The sequence below is a fragment of the Capsicum annuum genome, chromosome 1, assembly GCF_002878395.1.
Source record: "Capsicum annuum cultivar UCD-10X-F1 chromosome 1, UCD10Xv1.1, whole genome shotgun sequence".
NCBI lineage: Eukaryota > Viridiplantae > Streptophyta > Magnoliopsida > Solanales > Solanaceae > Capsicum > Capsicum annuum.
Window position 1 is genome coordinate 4,004,654 of NC_061111.1, and position 12,753 is coordinate 4,017,406.

The 12,753-nt window shown below is 37.7% G+C and overlaps 1 protein-coding gene across 3 annotated transcripts; it reads left to right on the top strand.

Moving 5' to 3' along the window:
• The first annotated feature begins 14 nt into the window (after nt 1-14).
• LOC107864886 (probable copper-transporting ATPase HMA5) lies at nt 15-6,648 on the top strand. 3 transcript variants are annotated; one of them, XM_016711295.2, is made up of 6 exons: nt 15-452; nt 2,552-3,943; nt 4,027-4,281; nt 4,376-4,498; nt 4,904-5,383; nt 6,020-6,648. In XM_016711295.2, the coding sequence occupies exons 1-6, from the start codon at nt 168-170 to the stop codon at nt 6,437-6,439; spliced, it is 2,955 nt and encodes a 984-aa protein (XP_016566781.2). In that variant the 5' UTR covers nt 15-167; the 3' UTR covers nt 6,440-6,648. The 3 variants fall into 3 exon arrangements, with proteins under 3 accessions (XP_016566781.2, XP_016566791.2, XP_016566784.2); XM_016711305.2 differs by lacking the exon at nt 15-452 and adding an exon at nt 683-758; XM_016711298.2 differs by lacking the exon at nt 15-452 and adding an exon at nt 822-1,023.
• Nucleotides 6,649-12,753: the final 6,105 nt, after the last annotated feature.

Below are 12,753 nucleotides of genomic sequence, written 5' to 3' on the forward strand. Positions count from 1 at the left end.
AATCCTGTGATATCCTCAACTTTACTACACCAACCAAATATATTAAGTTGCATATTTTACAAGCAAAACTATAATAAAATTCCAACTTATATTAACTTCCATCATTCAAATTTCACACACATATTTATTTTTTCTTTGACACCAAAAAACCTTCACCCTTTTCATCAATGGCAACTACTAAGTTTCTTTCATTTGCATGCCTTAAAAATGAAACCAATTATGAATATTACTCCTCAAAGCCACATTATCCATCAATGCCAAAATACCCAAAAGGTATTTCTGTACTTACAAATAAAGACAAAAAAGCAGTTTTTTCAGTTAATGGTATGAGTTGTTCTGCATGTGCTGGATCTGTTGAAAAGGCTATCAAAAGACTTTCTGGGATTAAAGAAGCTGTTGTTGATGTTTTGAATAATAAAGCTCAAGTTGTGTTTTATCCAAGTTTTGTCAATGTGAGTATAACAATTTTTTTTACTTTCCAATTCTTCATTCAAGGCTATTTTTTTTTTTGAATAATCGTATCGTCTGAGTCAGCTTGCATTTTGTCAACATGAGTATTACAATTCTTTTTGCTTTCCAATTCTTGATTTTAGGCTATTTTTTTAATAATCGTATTGTCTGATGTAGGTCAACTAATTCTAAGGGTATATAGTACCTCGAGTAACTCTATGAGTCTTAGATAGACGAAAGAAATCACCTAGTATTTTTTCCTTTCGAATTATTGACTTCTAAGAATTTCAGCTCAATTAATTTCAGGGGTACGTGCTATCTCGAGTAACTCTGTCTATCCAGGCTTAAATAGACGAAAGAAATCACCAAGTTTTTTTTTTCCTTTCGAATTGTTGACTTTTAGGAATTTTTTGCAATAATTGTGTTGTTTGAGTCAGCTTGCACGTAGCTTGACTAATCCTAGGGGTATGTGCTACCTCTCACCAGCATATGTATCGACTCTGTCCATCAAGGCTAAGCTTAGATAGACTAAATAAATCACCTAATGCTTTTTTGGCTAACCTGGGAATCAAGGTTAAGTTTTAAGTTATTTTTTCTCCCAGCTTTGTTAATCTGAGTAATCCAATTTTTTTTTCTTTTCCAATTCTTGATTTTGGGATTTATTTTAATTGGTGAAAGAAGGTAAAAATTTGATCTTTATGGAAGTTTTTAGTGATTTTAGGTATGTTTTAGTCTTATTATGTGGGGGTATTGAGGTTTACGATTTTTTATGAAAGGAGGTAAAAGTTTGATCTTTATGGAAGCTTTTAGTGATTTTAGTAATGATTTAGGTTTATTACGTAGAAATTCTACAAGGGGTTATTGAGGTTTAAGATTTTTCTTTTTTGTTAACCGTAGTGTCTGAATCTGTTTGCGTGTACCTAGATTAATTCTAAGGGGACCTGCTACCTCTCGCCAATATATGTATCAGGTAACTCTGTCCATCAAGGCTTAAATAGTTGCGCCTCACTTGGGAGTCAAGGTTTAAGATTCTTGAATAACAGATTATGCATAAATTATAAAGGGGTTGTCGAGGTTTAATTTTTTTTTTTCTTTTTATAATCGTGTTTTCTGTGAAAGCTAGCATGTACCTAGACTAATTCTGTGGGTACTTGCTACCTTTCACCAGCAGAAGTATCGAGTAACTATGTCCACCAGGCTTCAGATAGATGGAAGAAATCACCTTAGTGTCATTTTGGTGAATCATGGATTATGATTCTTGAATAACGATGTTTTAAGTTATCATTTGCCCTAGCTATGTCACTGTAAATCCATTAACATACAGTATAGTTCTACAAGTGGGGTCCTGAGAAGGTAGAGTATATGCAGACAAAGTAGAGAGGCCGTCTCCAAAAGACTTTTTTTTGTGCTTGTTTCAAGCAGCTTTTTCTGCAAAGAAGTTTCGTGCTTTTTTTTTTTTTTTTTCATTGGTGAAAGAGTACAAATTTGTTTCTTTTTTCAAGATTTTGCTGGATTCTCATCATATGGAATTTCTAGGTAGAGTTTGAATTTAATTTGTATTTTATTTATGATTTTTATAGAAGTAAGTCACTGCATTGGAAATGTTATGTATGTCCTAAGCATCTTGGTTGTTTCATATAGAAGTGAGTAACTCCATTGAATATGTTATGTATGTTCTAGGTAAACTTAATCCCTTTTGCTCTTCCTTTAAGTTTCACTTTTGGCTGAATGATGGTTGAGTCGGATGAAGTGGAATTCTGTTGTCGAGTCTATTTCACCAATGTCTGTTTTGAATTTAGCACCGTAGAATATGCCTTGAGCAATGAGCTTTATTTGGGATTAGATTCATCTATTTGAATTCAGATTCAAAACTAATGATGTTGGTCTAAAACATTATGCTTAGTACCATGTTAAAGTTGCATTTACATATTAGTACCAAGTACCCTATGTTATGTAGCAGTAATTCTAGAAGTTGAAATTGATTTTGCTTTCCAGACTTCCTTAGCTTAGCAGTTCCTTCATATCATGTGCCGCATTAATACTGAGAAAGCCATGAACAAATTTATTTCGACTTGCTAAGAATACTTGCTCAAACGTGTAGGAGGAAACAATCCGTGAGACGATAGAAGATGTTGGATTTCAGGCTACCTTGATTACAGAGGAGACAAATGAGAAAACTTCCCAAGTATGCCGGATACGTGTAAAAGGAATGACCTGCACTTCTTGCTCCACAACTGTTGAATCTGCTTTGCAATTGATCCCAGGCGTACAGAAAGCACAAGTCGCATTAGCAACCGAAGAGGCTGAAATCCAATATGATCCGCGGATAATAACTTACAATCAACTTTTAGAATCCATAGAAGATACTGGATTTGAAGCCATATTAATTAGCACAGGAGAAGATAGGAGCAAAATATTGCTGGAAGTTGATGGACTACGCACTGAAAGTTCCACGAGCATTATTGAAAGTTCTCTTAGAGCACTCCCAGGTGTTGAAGATGTTGATATTGATCCTGAGCTGAAGAAGTTATCCCTTTCTTATAAATCAGATATAATAGGGCCTAGAGATTTTATTAAAGTAATTGAATCAACTGGTTCTGGAAGGTTCAAGGCAACAATATTTCCCGAAGGAGGAGGGAAACGATCCCATCGACAAGAGGAAATCAAACAATATCGTCGGTCCTTTCTATGGAGCTTGGTATTTACCATTCCTGTTTTCTTGACCTCCATGGTGTTCATGTATATTCCTGGTGTTAAGGATGGTTTAGATGTAAAAGTCGTTAACATGCTTAGCGTTGGAGAGATTTTGCGGTGGGTGCTTTCTACTCCCGTGCAATTCATCATTGGCCGACGCTTCTACTCGGGTTCTTACAAAGCACTCTGTCATGGTTCTGCGAATATGGATGTTTTGATTGCTTTGGGAACGAATGCAGCCTACTTTTACTCGGTCTACTCAGTGTTAAGAGCTGCTACTTCTCCAAGCTTCAAGTCTACCGATTTTTTTGAGACCAGCTCAATGCTCATTTCCTTCATTCTACTCGGGAAGTATCTTGAAGTGTTGGCAAAAGGAAAGACATCCGAGGCCATTGCTAAACTCATGAACTTGACCCCTGAGACAGCATCATTATTACAGTTTGATGATGAAGGAAATGTAGTGAAAGAGGAAGAAATCGATAGCCGGCTGATACAGAAGAACGATGTGATCAAAATCCTTCCCGGTGCAAAAGTAGCCTGTGATGGTTTTGTCATTTGGGGTCAAAGTCATGTCAATGAGAGTATGATAACCGGAGAATCTCGACCAGTGGCCAAAAGGAAAGGCGACATGGTGATTGGAGGAACTGTGAACGAGAATGGTGTTCTGCATATAAAAGCTACTAAGGTTGGATCAGAGAGTGCTCTTTCACAGATTGTTAGGCTAGTTGAATCAGCACAAATGGCTAAAGCTCCCGTTCAAAAATTTGCTGATCGAATTTCTAAATATTTTGTGCCGCTAGTAAGTGTTAACCGGCTTCCTGTTAAGACTTACGTTATCATCTTAGACTCTCTGAGAAGTTGGTCATGCTTTTGCAATTTCAGGTTATTATTCTCTCCTTCTCCACTTGGCTAGCCTGGTTTTTAGCTGGGAAGTATGACGGCTATCCTAAATCCTGGATTCCATCTTCTATGGATAGCTTTCAGCTTGCCCTTCAATTTGGTATCTCTGTAATGGTCATAGCTTGCCCATGTGCTCTTGGTCTTGCTACTCCAACTGCTGTCATGGTTGGCACAGGAGTTGGTGCTTCTCGAGGTGTCTTGATTAAAGGTGGGCAGGCTTTGGAAAGTGCACAAAAGGTATGCACCGATTTTGTTTTTAACTATGCATCCAGCAATGCCATATCATAAAAATTTAACTTTGATATTGATAATAAACCATCTGTTTATGTAGGTGAACTTTATAGTGTTTGATAAGACAGGGACCCTTACAATGGGCAAACCAGTTGTTGTAAGCACAAAGCTTTTCCGATCTATGGTACTTCGAGAATTTTACGAATTGGTTGCGGCAGCTGAGGTACATTTGAGTCTAGTTTAAACTTCTTGAGTGCATTATCACAGTTACCAGCCGCCGTTGTGTGGTGTATTCTTTCCTAATGTTTGCCCTACTAGTTCTCTCGTTCTTGTTAACTTAGTCATGTTTCCGTTGCCCCAATAGCGCAACTTATAAAGTTGTTCGTTGAGACTCCATTTGTCACATAACATCAAGTTAAAAGTTTCTCGCACATATCTTCAAACCAGTTTATGTCTATTTAAACTAGATTTATCAAGGTAAGACTCAGCTTAGTACGGATCATACGAGGTAGAAGTATTTTTGTAGTCAGGGAGTTGGGATGAAAGTTTTCGTGATCTAAAGACTTTGAACACACTGGTGTTTGTTCATGTCAATACGTGAAACTGATAATTTACACTTGAATTTCAGCTAAATAGTGAGCACCCTTTAGCCAAGGCTATTGTTGAATACGCTAAAAAGTTCAGAGAGGATGAGGAGAACCCCCGGTGGCCTGAAGTCCAGAACTTTGAGTCTATAACTGGACATGGTGTGAAGGCTGTTGTCCACAACAAGAAATTAATAGTTGGAAACAAGAGCTTGATGGTAGATCAGGGCATTTCTGTTCCACTTGATGCCGATGAAATACTAGCAGAAGCAGAAGAATTGGCTCAAACTGGAATTCTCGTATCGATTGATGGTGTACTGAGCGGAGTTGTCGCTATATCAGATCCAGTGAAGCCCGGAGCTCGTGAGGTCATTTCTCTTCTTAAGTCTATGAAAGTCGAGAGTAAGCTAGTCACAGGTGACAATTGGGGAACAGCTAATGCCATTGCCAAGGAAGTTGGTATTAGTGATATCATTGCAGAAGCAAAACCTGAAAACAAAGCCGAAAAAGTGAAGGAACTCCAGGTAAAATTTTGATGCCATGAATCTGCTTTTCTTTCAAAGAATTAGCCTAAGTTTGCCTGAGTTAACAAGTTTCTTCCAAAAAAATGACAACCTCTCTATATTTCGAAACTCTTGTTTAAACTTCGTGTTTTACCATTAGTGACATGCTTCTATAGCCATGGAAAGGCCATGTCATGTTAAAGACTACAAATTCTAGGGGTACTTTTAGTATGTGTCGAAATTGTTTCATTCTTAAAAGTCTGTGGCTAATCAAATACCGACCATATAAATTATAAATGTAACAGTGGGAGTATTATTAATGGCACAATACATAGACAGGCTTTCAAACTTGGCCTTAGCTGGCAAGTAAGCCCTCCAACTCTGAGAGTGCACGTCTAAACACCTCCAACTTGTCCCCCGGTGTCTCGTGGACGCCCGATACCGACGTGACACGTAATTTTAGAGATGTCTAGATGATCATTTTGTAAGTTGAAGTGTTCAACTGATACAATGGAGATGAGTTGAGATGTCTAGATGTGCAGACTCAAAGTAGAAGTGCTTATTGCAAGTTGAGGCCAAGTTCGAGTGTTTGTTTCTGTATTATGCCATCATTAATTTTGCCATGCTGGTGGTTAAGTCATCTTAATTGATCAACAGAGTTTGGGGAAAGTTGTTGCAATGGTGGGAGATGGAATTAACGACTCGCCAGCGCTTGTAGCAGCGGACGTTGGAATGGCGATAGGTGCAGGGACAGACATAGCTATTGAGGCAGCTGATATTGTCCTAATGAAAAGCAATCTTGAAGATGTTATAACTGCTATTGACCTTTCAAGGAAAACATTTGGTCGAATTCGTCTGAACTACTTTTGGGCATTTGGCTATAACCTTCTTGGCATCCCAATTGCTGCCGGAGCTCTTTTTCCATCTACTGGATTTCGGTTGCCTCCGTGGGTAGCAGGGGCAGCAATGGCTGCTTCTTCAGTAAGTGTTGTATGCAGCTCTCTTTTGCTGAAGAATTACAAGAGGCCTAAAAAGCTTGATTATCTTGAGATTGGAGCAATAACTGTTGAGTCATAGTTTCTGTAAATATGGTGCATGTTTTCTGTAAATATGGTGAAGGGGAGCTTTAGAGTAAAGGTAAATGTTATCGTCGTGTGATTACCGATAAACTGGGTGGCTCGAGGGGGTTCATTTAAACCTCATTCGAGGAAAATCATACTGTTTATACATGGTTAGTTTTTATTTTATTTTATGTATATATAGTAGATATTGAATCTCCTTTGGCATCTTCACGTGTGTACTTCATATTTTGAACTACCTTAGTGCAATCTTGATTCTGCTACCGCTGATAAGGAGCTCAGAGGTTCAAGCCGTGGTAGTAGTTGTTGGGTAAATCCGAAATAACAACAAAAGTATTTACGGCAAAATATTAGGAAAAATAAATGAAAAATAATGACACCAAAAATTTTACGTGAAAACTCTTCTAAATAAGGAAAAAAATCACGGACCAAGAGTAGCAACTATAGTAAGGAATTTTTACACCGTAGTCAAAAATATAATACTCAAAATGACCACCACATGCTCAAAAGAAATAACCCTCTTTTGAATTTCATCTTACTAAAAATATTGCTCACTCTAATTTTTTCCTTCACAGACTATTTTTTATCACATTCTGTGAAATACTTCACTGCTCTCTCTCTCTATATATATTATCTCTCTTTGTTGGTATGTTTGAATGAGCTGAAGTTGCCTCTATTTATAAGCAAAAATCTGCTCAAGTTGATGTAAGCAATGACATCAAAACCTAATAAGAATGGTACACCTTGTTTGCCTTTCCTAGCCAAGAAAGGCTAATTTGCCAAAGGTCAATTGACAAAGGCTGCATAATGAATAATGGGGCTGGATCCCCACAAATCTCTCCCTCCAGTCCCATGCACCTGAAGGAGGTATCCTCATTCTTCTCAGAGAGAGCTCATCCCGACAAGTTCTTTGCATGACTTGAACTTGTCTTTTGGCGCTACCTTTGTCAGCATATCCGCAGGATTTTCACTGGTGTGAATTTTCTTGACATAGAATGATTTGTTCTCGACTTGTTCACGAATCCAATGGTACCTCACATCAATATGTTTTGTTCTTGCATGGTACATGGAGTTCTTGCTTAAGTCTATTGCACTTTGACTGTCACAATAGACAATATGCTCCATTTGATCTAATCCAGGTTCTTGAAGGAATCACTTAAGCCATATCATTTCCTTGCCAGTTTTAGTAGCCGCAATATACTCAGTTTCAGTTGAAGATAGCGCAACACACTTCTGCAACTTCGACTGCCATGATATAGCTCCCCCTGAAAAAGTAAATAGAAAACCAGTAGTAGATTTTCTGTTATCAAGGTCACCCGCCATATCAGCATCTGTATAGCACTTCAAGATTTGACCAGATCCTCCAAAACACAAACAATCACCTGCGGTTCCTTTTAGGTACCTCAATATCCATTTAACTACTTCCCAATGCTCATTTTCGGGATTTTCAAGAAACCTGCTGACAACACCAACTGCGTGAGCAATATCAGGTTTGGTACACACTATTGCATACATTAAACTTCCGACCATAGAGGAGTATGGAAATTTAGCGATGCTCTCTTTTTCCTCCTTTGTTGTAAGACACATTTTCTTGCTCAATTTCATATGACCAGTAACGGGTGTGTTAACAGCCTTAGCGTTCTTCATGTTGAAGCGCTCCAATACATGTTCAATGTACTTCTCCTGTGACAAGTAAAGCTTCCTTTCATCTTTGAGACGAGTAATCCCCATGCCCAAAATCTGCTTAGCATAACCCAAGTCTTTCATAGCAAAGGACTTGCATTACTGTTTTTTCAACTCGTCAATTCTGGAAGCATTCTTGCCACAATCAACATATCATTCACATATAGCAAGAGAATGATAAAATCGTCATCAAAAAACCTTTGTGCAAATACACAATGATCTGAAGAAGTCTTCTTATAGCCTTGCTCCCCATGACAAATTCAAACTTTTTATACCACTGTCTAGGAGCTTGCTTTAAGCCATAAAGACTCTTTCTAAGTTTGCACACATAGTTTTCTTTACCTTTCATCTTGAAGCCCTCAGGTTGTTCTATATAAATCTCCTCTTCGAGGTAACCGTGAAGAAAAGTTGTCTTCACATCCATCTGCTCAATCTCTAAATCAAGACCAGCAGCCAAACCAAGAATTGTACGAATAGAGGTCATTTTGACCACAGGAGAAAATATTTCGTCAAAGTTGATACCCTTCCTTTGACCAAATCCTTTAACAACCAATCTGGCTTTGTATCTAGGCTTCAAGTTGTGTTCTTCAAATTTTACTTTGAACACCCACTTATTCTTCAAAGCTCTCATACCCTTAGGCAATTTCACCAACTCATAGGTGTGGTTCTCATGTAGAGATTTCATCTCATCTTGCATGGCTTCAATCCATTGATCTTTATGTTTATCTTCAATGCCTCCTCATAAAATTCAGGTTCTCCTCCATCTATGAGTAACTCATACTCATTAGGAGAATAATAAGAAGAAGGAATATGTTGTCTTGTAGACCTTCTTAGTGGAGCATTTGGCTCATCTATGGCTTCTTGAACTGGAGCCTCATCGACAACAATATCATTGTCATTATCAACTTCAATATGTTGATTTTGAACCTAATTCTGGGCGTCACCATGGTTATCTAGCCCACCAACATCATGCATACTTGTATGAGGAAATTAATCAAGACTAACCACACCATCAGAATTTGAAGATACTTGTTAATATCTTCAATGGTTTGATTCTCCATGAAGACAACATCACGACTTCTTACAAGCTTCTTCTCAACTGAATTATACATCCTGTAACCAAACTCATCAAGGCCATAACCAATGAAGATGCATTGTCGTGTCTTGGTATCTAACTTCGACCTCTCATCCTTTGGCACATGTACAAAAACTTTGCAACCAAATACTCTCAAATGGTCATAGGAAACATCCTTCCCATACCAAACTTTATTTGGCACCTCACTTTTCAAAGCAATACCAGGAGATAGATTAATAACATATGCAGCGGTCAATAAAGCCTCACCCCAAAAGGAGTTCGGCAACTTTGCGTCAGAAAGCAAATATCTGACTCTTTCCATCAAGGTCATGTTCATTATTTCCGCCAAACCATTAAGTTGGGGACTTTTAGGATGAGTCTTCTGGTGTCTGATACCTTGATGCCTGCAGTATTCGTCAAACGGTCCACAATATTCACCACCGTTATCAGTACGAATACACTTCAACTTCTTCCCTGTTTCTCTTTCAACAGAAGATTGAAACTGCTTAAAGACACCCAACACTTGGTCTTTCGTCTTCAAGACATAGACCTAGAGTTTTATTGAGCAGTCATCTATAAAAGTGACAAAGTAAAGTGCACCACCCAAAGTCCTTGTCTTCATAGGACCACATAAATTTGAATGCACCAGCTCAAGCAACTCTGTCTTTCTTGAAGGAGAATGAGACTTGAAAGAAACTCTATTTTGTTTTCCATCCAAACAGTGCTCACATTTTTCTAATTTAGCACTTTCAAAATCTGACAGCAATTTATTCTTGGCCAAAACATTAAGTCCTTTCTCGCTAATGTGGCTAAGCCTCTTGTTCCATAATGTTGAAGAGCTAGCGCTTTCAACTGTATTCACCATGTTAGCACAAGTAGAAGCCGTAGTCCAATATAGACCACAATGTTTGTCTCCACGAGCCACAACCAAAGAACCCTTAATGAGTTTTCATTTTCCACCACCATTGGTACTAACATATCCCTCACCATCAAGCACGCCAACAGAAATCAAGTGTAAGCGAACATCGGGTGCATGTTTTACATTGTTCAAAACTAGTTCAGATCCAGTACTAGTTTTCAAACAAATTGTGCCAATTCCAACCACCTTGTATGCAGTCTCATTGCCCATACTCAAGGTTCCAAAGTCACCTGGAGTATATGATGAGAAAACATCCTTCCTTGATGTCACATGAGATGCGGCACCAGAATCCACAACCCAGCTTGACTCATCACAAGCAACATTTATTAGATTTACATAAAGGATAGTAACAAGATCTTCGGTGGTAACGGTGGTTACGCAATTTTCATTGTCGTCTTCTTTCTTTTTCTCCTTGTCTCTTTTCTCCTTTTTCAACTTCCAGCAAAATTTCTTTGTGTGCCCTTTTAACCCACAATGGTGGCACTCAAAATTTTTAGATTTGCCTTTGGATTTGCTTCTATGGTGTTCGTTATTTTGAGCACCACGATTCTCGCTTCTCCCCCTAGTGCGAGTCACTAGGACATCAGACGAAGAGGAACCTTGAGACTTTCGTCTCATCTCTTCATTAAGAGCGCTGCTCTTGGCAAAATCCATAGAGATCACGCCATCAGGAGCAAAATTTGGTAAAGAAGTTCTAAATGTTTTTCATGAGTCTGGTAAGGAACCAAGTAGAAGCAAGCCTTGAATTTCTTCATCAAACTTAATACCCATAGCAAATAACTGGTTCATAATCCCCTGAAAATTATTCAGGTGATCTGTCATTGGAGAACCATCATGGTATTTTAACCCCAACATTTTTTTAATCAAGAACATCTTATTATTTTCGGTCTTTCGAGCATACAAATTTTCAAGATGCTCTCATAGGGACCGAGCATGTGTCTCCCCAGAAATATGGTTAACACATTATCGTCAACCCATTGCCTGATAAAATCGCAAACCTGTCTGTGCAATAAGTTCCACTCTTCATCGATTTTATTTTCAGGTTTTACAGTGTAAAAGACAGGTTGATAAAATTTCTTGACATAGAGTAGATCTTCCATTTTTTCCTTCCAAATGGCATAATTAACACCATTTGAGATAACCATTCTACTTGTGTTGGCTTCCATTATTTACCAAAGAAAAATACAGATATTGCAAACCGTAGCTCTGATACCAGTTTGTTGGGTAAACCCGAAATAACAACAAAGTATTTATGGTTAAATATTAAGGATAATAAATGAAAAATAATGACACCAAGAATTTTACGTGAAAATCCTTCTAAATAAGGGAAAACACCACGGACCAAGAGTAGCAACTATAGTAAGGAATTTTTACACCGTAGTCAAAAATATAATACTCAAAATGACTACCACACGCTCAAAAGAAATAACCCTCTTCTGAATTCCACCTTACTAAAAATATTGCTCACTCTAATTTTTTTTTCACAGACTATTTTTTATCACAGCCTGTGAAATACCTCACTATTTTATATATATATATATATATATATATATATATATATATATATATATATATTTGCCACTATTTATAGGCAAAAATCTGCTCAAGTTGATGTAAACAATGACATCAAAACCCAATAAGAATGGTACACCTTGCTTGCCTTTCCTAGCCAAGAAAGGTCAATTTGCCAAAGACCAATTGACAAAGACTGCATAATGAATAATGGGGCTGGATCCCGACAAATTTCCCCCTCCAGTCCCATGCACCTGAAGGGTTTACGTGTAAAAATTCCTTACTATAGTTGCTACTCTTGGTCCGTGATTTTTTTCCTTATTTAGAAGGGTTCCACGTAAAATTCTTGGTATCAGAGCCCAGGTTCTGGTGTGTCGAAGTAGTGGACTGCAGTTTGTGAGAAGTTGTCAGTGTAACAACAAGACTGAAAATCTGTAGGTGGTGCCTTGTGTCGAAAATCTTCCTGGCGAGTGATGGTCAGGCGGCGTGTCCCGTTAGGTGATAACGGCGGTACAAGATGTTTGACAGATCATGTGAAGTGACCTAGTAGTTGAGATCTACGGTTGATGCCTCGTGTCAAAAATCTTCTTGACAAATGATGGTCAAGCGGCATGTTTCACAGGTTGATAGTAACAGTATTGGGAGCTCTTGCAGAAATGCAAGGACAGGTTGCGTGGTGCGTGGGTACGTGGTTGCTTTTGAACCAAAAGTGCTAATGCCATAAATTTTAATTTCTTTTTGCTGCATGATTACTTAACTTTATTTTGAATGTTCTAAAATAATAATATACTCTTTTGTGATTGTTGTTACTCTTTTGTGATTGTTGTCATGTGCACAACTCATTAGACACTTATGAGCAATTACAGCAATTGTCATAAGGTTATTTGACTACATTATTGATTGTTGATATGTATATGTTGAATAAAATGGGTATTGAGGAATTGAAGCTTTTTGATGCTATTTTTTATGTATAAATAACATAAATATCAATACTTGTGAAAGTAATTACACTCTCTCCCATTTTTTTAATAACTTTACTCTCTTTCCCTATTAATATACATAACATAGCCGACATATACATAGCATTCTGTGTATATGTTGGGATTTTTGTAATATGTTTAGG